The 7500-nt window shown below is 38.0% G+C and overlaps 1 protein-coding gene across 1 annotated transcript in view; it reads right to left on the reverse strand.

Moving 5' to 3' along the window:
- The window catches only part of LOC135208171 (uncharacterized), an 87299-nt gene that overhangs the window by 40517 nt on the left and 39282 nt on the right, over positions 1-7500 (reverse strand). The window contains exon 4 of the mRNA XM_064240308.1: positions 7105-7269. Within this exon, the coding sequence (XP_064096378.1) occupies positions 7105-7269 (165 nt within the window). The remainder of the gene's footprint in view (positions 1-7104; positions 7270-7500) is intronic.

The raw sequence follows: 7500 nt of genomic DNA on the forward strand, positions 1-7500 counted from the left end.
GACGAAAAGAATAACAAAATGGGTCCCTAGAGATTGCAAACGAAGCAGGGCAAGGAAGAGAAGTTAAGAGGCAACACGCTACTGGGCTGGCTGTTCACTTACACGGAATTTTGGTCTTTCGACGCAAGGGCTGCAAGGGCCATAATCCTATCTAAGCCAATTCAGCATCAGTCATGAGTTGTTTTCTTCTCTGTTTTTCTCTTCCAGCCCTAGCACAAATGAAAAACGATAAGTACGTAATTGTAGTTTATTGACATTATTCCCACTGAAAGATAAAAAGAATATACTAGAACGTTACAGAACAAGATGTCAGATATAGAACGCACAAACTTTCATTCATGAAACAATGCACAAGTACCATATTCTAAATGAAAGTTATGTACAAAATTCTTACACAACAGATATTGCTGAAAATTCACTGCCTGGTTGTGTAGGGGTAGTTCTTGAGGCCCGTGGAATGGGTCTGGAGCTATGTAAGGGCAGGGACCCTGAGATGGTACAAAGGTAGGAGGAGACTTAATATCTTGTTCTAGCAGGACGTCATAACCTCCTGGTATAAGGTTGCTACTGCCATGGTACATATCTTAGAATGGTGAGGTCATGTGACTCTCAACCGGACAGTGGGCAAGAACATCTTGACATGGTTGAGGCTCTCTATCGTGATGAATTGGTGCCTATTAACCCAAGCGCCATAAGGAATTTTATCCTCTTGGATGATGGATACATGCACACCAGTGTCGTCAAAAGCTCAGACCTGGTGGGCAGGATAGCGACCTCTGGGAGGTGCAACAAATATGGGGCCCTGAGCAGGAGGGCCTAGAGCTGAAGGATTCATCACTGCCATAGCAATGGCAGAAAAAGGAACTCTCTTGGGACATCCCGCCAGGCAGCAGTGTGCCCATGCACTTTACATGAGTCACAGAAACTCTTGTTAAAATCAGGCCTGGGCTTGTTGTTTCGGTTCCAATGGCTGTTATTCATATTATTATGATGATGGGGTAGTCCACTCTGAGGAGTAGCGGCAGCTTGTTGAGGAGGATCCACCTTTGAGAGGCACTGCTCTGTGGTGTGCCCTTGTTTCTTGCAACGCTCACACAGAGCTTTCCATGGAGGATTATTGGGGCTCTGGGTAGACTGAGAGGTGGCAGCAGGAGTGAGAGGGAGAGCAGGGCGAATTTTCTTCTTCAAAGTAGTCTGCAGCGGATGGTGGGTTCATAGGCGTCTGTCCATATACGGCACTCCAACATAGTTTTAGGAGCCTTGTCCACCTTCCACCAATTGGGTGGCAAGATCAGGGGGAGCATAGGACAGGAAGTCCTCTAATTGAAAAAGTTCTAAAACCTCCTGGAGGCCTTCATCCACCTATGGAGTGCCAGTGTTTTCTTGGCTACCCACATGGAAGGATTGCCTCTCAGACGAGGGCAAGATCTTGTCACTCATTCAGGGGGAGGGTCTCGAATGAAGTACGCCCTTTGTCAGTGAGATGCTTACCAAGGAGGAGGGCCACTTCCTAAGGGGTTGGATTGAAGTTCTCGAACAGCTGTTTGACATAATCAAGCCAGGTGCCGGGTTCGCTGTCATCCCAAGTCCTAATGAGGGTTCCTATGATGTGGAGGTGAGATTGTGAAGGAGGGGGAACAGGAGGCGTGGCACTTGGGGGTGCCAGAGTGGCACTCTGGACTGCCATAGCCAGTTGATGTGCTCTCTCTGCAGCTTCTCTCCTCTCTTGGGCTTCTCTAACTGCAACTTCCTTTATTTCCTGGGCTTCTCTTTCTTTCTCCCTTTTGGCTGCTTGGAATTCTCTCTCAGCACCTTGCAATGCTCTTTGAACTGCTTCTCTTCTCTCTTTTGCTTCTCTCTCCTTCTCCCTTCGGGCTGCCTGGAATACTCTGTCTGCAGCTTCTTTCATTTTATTGTTCACCCAATTTATCAGTTTGTACATCCAGCCCCATGTCTCTTCTGGCTTCAGTGAAGGCCTTGACCTCCTCCAGTGCTGTTTTATTGGCCATCTTTTCCCAGAGGTAAAACACTAGTCGTTTAGCCTGAGAATAATAGGATGGAAAGCAGTCGTAAAACTGCAAGTGTCGCCTGGGGTATGTGGAATACTTAGCGCTATACCAGGGAAATAGCAAGGATCCCTATGGCTGGAATATCTGCAGAAGTAGACGAAATTACAGCCAAAAGGCTGAAAATGTCCTCCAGGCAGTGTAGAAATCTCACGCAGGTGACGTGGGAAACAATAGTAAAACAAAATTGTAAATGCCTCACACAGTTAGCATGGGAATGGAAGTCTAACTAGCGCATAGTTCAGTGGAAAACTCGCGCCAACGAAAATCCCAGTAAAAATTTCTGTAATTTAGAGTTACTACTGGTGTGTAGTGCGGCGGAAACTCAACTCTGATAATTAGCGAAAACTGTTGTAAAATTTCTGTAATTTACAGTTACTACTGGTGCGTAGTTCGGCAAAAACTCGACTCTGATAGTGGATTTAGCAATGAATTTTGTAAATGCAGAAACCTCAATGCAAATACTAGGTTGTAAATAACAAACAAAAGAGGATTTTTGTTGTTGTGTATTCACAGAAAACTCAGCATGAAAAGTTGTGGTAAATGCAGTTGATAAAATAAAAATGGATATCTGGGTTTTTTATTGTCCTGAGGACAAAGACAAAGGGGGTATAAAGAAAATTCTTTTTTATCAATGCAAATCTTTGGTCTGTCTTACCCTTTCAATACTAGCAATACTTATGCTAGCGACACCGCTGTGTAACTACCGACTCTACAGAACTCTCGTACCCTTTTTGCAACAGTATTTTTCCTCGTAAAATTAAGACCTACCAATTCTAACATGCCATTTTAAACCCTGGAGAATTTGTCGTTCACATGGCTGGTGAAATGGAGGGGAAGGAAATTGAGAGGATTTGCACCTGGCCTTACCAAAACCGCATTAGGGAAATTTAGGGAAAGGCTGAGACGGGAAAAACCAACACTTGCCCTTAAGTAGCTGCCCTTTGTGGAAAACAATAGGTACCTGCCCTTATTATTTCTCTCTACACAGAATGAAAGTGCTGACCTTTGATTGTTTTTGTCACTTATTCTAACATTAGATGAGTTTATGCTAACGTTTTGCTTTTCTTTTTCCATTTGACTTATTTACTCTTCTTTTTCTTTTTCATAAATGGGGGAATGCAATAAGACCCAAATCGACACATGCCCAGGGATTCTCCAGGGACACTCTTCATGTACAAGCATTGTTAATTCTCCCTATTCTGTCTAGACCTGTGAGAGAGAGAGAGGAGAGAGAGAGAGAGAGAGAGAGAGAGAGAGAGAGAGAGATAATACACCTAGACAACAATTAGCAGAGCTGATTCTTTGTAAAAGCTTAACTACAGAATCTCTTTACGACACGGGATTCGACGATTTACACTGAAATATGGCACTGGTGGTTACCTAGATTCCCTAGTTCTACACAAATAACTAGAAAATAAATTTAAAAATTTACTCCTTACCTATTGTGGAGATTTTTTGGGAAACCTTGTTTTACACTTGCTCAAAAGTATTAAAAGGAATTCAAATACGTTTCTCTTCATAATACCAGTTTAATGATTGCCACGACTGGAATTAATTTTCACACGATCCTGGCGAGGTCACCATTTTATCATAAACTGCTTGTCCCTCAGTATACAATGTGGGGATGTGACCTTCTGGCACTCTTAAAATGGCCTTGTGAGGCAGGACGAGGTTCATTATAAATAAAAATCTGCAGCTGAAGGCCGATATTACTGAAAAGGAGGAACTTACATAAACTCTGGACTTTAGTTTAAATGAACTGTAATTACATTTAAATTACATGTAGGTCCAGAAATTAATGGAAGGTGGTTGATTGCAGGTCCACCAGAAACACGTGGCTGGTCAATGACCCAGACCCAGAGAATTGATTTACACAAAGCAGGTTATTTAAATGCAAGTGTCGTAACCAAGGGTTCCCAATATTTCTCTCACAATGAGGCACGATCTTTGTCTGGAAATCCTGGGACTTGTTGTTTCCTCATTTACTGATATTTCTATGCACTATGGACGGTATAAGAACACTTGTGGGATCACCAGAGGAAGCAGTAAAGCATATAAAGGGGGTGGGGGGTCGAGTGGAGTTTTGCAGGTGAGAGACTTCGGAGTTCTGAGAAAGTTTTGAGAGCTTCTGTGAAAGAGCTGCTGTGGTCCCGTTCTTTTAAAATCTCAGCCTAGAGAGGCTCCTCCCTCTTCAGGACACCTGATGAGATTAATTCCAGAGAGCCAATGGAAATGAAGAGGAGGTTTAGAGACAATGGAGGCTTTCAGTTCATAGGAGCTACTTAGGAATATAGGAAATTGTATACTTTTACTTGGTTTTGGCTTAAAATCCTGAACAACATATGTACATACATACACAAACACACACACACACACACACACACATATATATATATATATATATATATATATATATATATAGTGTGTGTGTGTGTGTGTGTGTGTGTGTGTGTATATATGTGTGTATATATATATATATATATATATATATATATATATATATATATATATATATATATAATATAGTATATATATATAAATATATATATATATTATATATATATAGTCTCAGTAATTGGGCGGCTACTTGGAAAGCTTAGCTTGATGATGAATAATAGTGCCAAGACTAGGAAGAACATTCTTTAATATTACGAGCTTTCGAGGTTTAAAACCTCATCTTCAGGCTGAAAAATGACAAGGATGAGAAATCACTAAAATTACATTAAAATTAATTGTCTGATTAAAAGCTTCAGTAAAACATAAAATAAAACGAACATTACATACAAACTAAAAAATTAAAAAATTACGAAAAAACTAAAACAAAGCGCAAATCATACAAAAACAGAGATAAAAATAACATGAAAGGTAAACAAACTACACTCAAAAATAAAATAGCTAACGACCCACTTTGTGTACCTACTATGAAACTATATGATAGCTAGTTGAATACCGGACGAGTTGTTGTTCAATTCCGGTTTCATTTTCTTAATAAACAGCGACTCTGAAATTAAAAGGTCCAGTCTATTTGAGCAAAAAGACAGTACTCTAAAATCTAGGTGAGTGAAAGGATGGTCCTGTGCTAAACTGTGATCCCTTATGGCAGAAAATGGTGGTTTAGAAAGAGGAAACCTAGTCCTAACGGAAAGACCTCTGTGTTCCAAAATTCTGTGTCTAAGCCAGATTTGTTTTTACTAACCCTTTTACTGTAGGATCACTTTTGAGGGAGAAGCCTGCTCTTCCTGTGGACCTTAATTCGAGTGTCGTTTACTTGTTTACCTGTTCGCAGTGTGGTCTGCGATACGTGGGATCCAGTTCCCGCTGGCTTAGACACAGAATTTTGCAACACAGAGGTCTTTCCGTTAGGACTAGGTTTCCTCTTTCTAAACCACCATTTTCTGCCATAAGGGATCACAGTTTAGCACAGGACCATCCTTTTCACTCACCTAGATTTTAGAGTACTGTCTTTTTTGCTCAAATAGACTGGACTTTTAATTTCAGAGTCGCTGTTTATTAAGAAAATGAAACCGGAATTGAACAACAACTCGTCCGGTATTCAACTAGCTATCATATAGTTTCATAGTAGGTACACAAAGTGGGTCGTTAGCTATTTTATTTTTGAGTGTAGTTTGTTTACCTTTCATATTATTTTTATCTTGTTTTTGTATGATTTGCGCTTTGTTTTGTTTTTTGTTTTTTCGTAATTTTTTAATTTTTAGTTTGTATGTGATGTTCGTTTTATTTTTATGTTTTTACTGAAGCTTTTAATCAGACAATTAATTTTAATGTAATTTTTAGTGATTCTCATCCTTGTCATTTTTTCAGCCTGAAGATGAGGTTTTAAACCTCGAAAGCTCGTAATATTAAAGAATGTTCTTCCTAGTCTTGGCACTATTATTCATCATCAGCTATATATATATATATATATATATATATATATATATATATATATATATATATATATATGTGTGTGTGTGTGTGTGTGTGTGTATGTGTGTATATATATATATATATATATATATATATATATATAATATAATTATATATATATATATATATGTGTGTGTGTGTGTGTGTGTATATTGGCTATACGAAGGATCCAGATCACTTAACCACCTTAGAATCATTACCCATAAAATGGCTAGTTCCTTCACTAAACAATGACACCTCGGCTTCAACTTTGTATCTGGAGTAGTTTTTGTCTTGCCTGGGACCTCAGTTTTTGTCATTACCTCTTCTTCTCTTACCTTAGATGGTTGGTGATTTAGTAGTCTCTCTCTTGTTTATTTTACTGTCTTTTTAGAAAATAATAACACGTTCTTACAGTTTTTTTAAATGTCAATTTTATATCTTTTATGAATTCATTTCAAGTATTATTATAATGTAATTTTTAAATTTATTCACATACTGATGATGCACTGAGTTTATGTGTGCGAAAACGTTTTTGATAATAAATTATGGCCTTGTATTGAGACTGTATCATGGAACCTCCTGAAATCTTTATATATATATATATGTGTGTGTGTGTGTGTGCTTGTGTGTGTGTGTGCGTGTGGTTGTGTGTGTGTGTGTGTGTGTCTTTAGAACACTCTCCATTATATTGATGTTCCTCTCCCATCTATTCCATGCCAAGTCCACTTTCTGTTCAACTGGTGACTGAGAATATGCTTTGTGTACTTACATTATATACTGTAAGTATGTGATATATATATATATTATATATATATATACTATATATATATATATATATATATATCTGTGTGTGTATGTATTGTAAATCTTAAATAATCTCTAGGTATATGAAAGTTTCAAAAGGATTAAGTAACATAAATATTTTAATCCCTCATTAGTGAACATAAATGTGCGTTTCCCGGCTATGAACTTTCCATAGAGTTCATTGTAAAACTACTTTACGGAAAAGAGTAAAATATAACGATACCGATTATAGCAAATTCATCAAAATTGCTAAAACGAGAATTGCTTGTAACAATTTAGAGAATTCATTGAAAGACTAGGGGTAACATATATCGACAATTACCTTTAGAAGAGTTGTTGGGAGGTGGCGATCATCTTCCTCGATGACGGTGACATAAGGGTCGGGATGAGTAAACTCGGGCGGATTGTCATTCACATCTGCCACAAACACTTCCACTGTCGTCCGAACTACCTGACCTCCGCCTTCGCCGGACACTACAAGTTCATGCTGAAATGGAGTTTCAAAGTAATGAATAGTAGCGGCCCAGAAATATTTATACTGGCCCATGTAAATATATATATTTATATATTTTATATATATATATATATATATATATATATATATATATATATATATAAATATGTGTGTGTGTGTTATATATATATATATATATATATATATATATATATATATATATATGGTAATATATATATATATATATATATGTATGTGTGTTTA

Source organism: Macrobrachium nipponense, chromosome 35 (assembly GCF_015104395.2).
Source record: "Macrobrachium nipponense isolate FS-2020 chromosome 35, ASM1510439v2, whole genome shotgun sequence".
Classification (NCBI taxonomy): Eukaryota; Metazoa; Arthropoda; class Malacostraca; order Decapoda; family Palaemonidae; genus Macrobrachium; species Macrobrachium nipponense.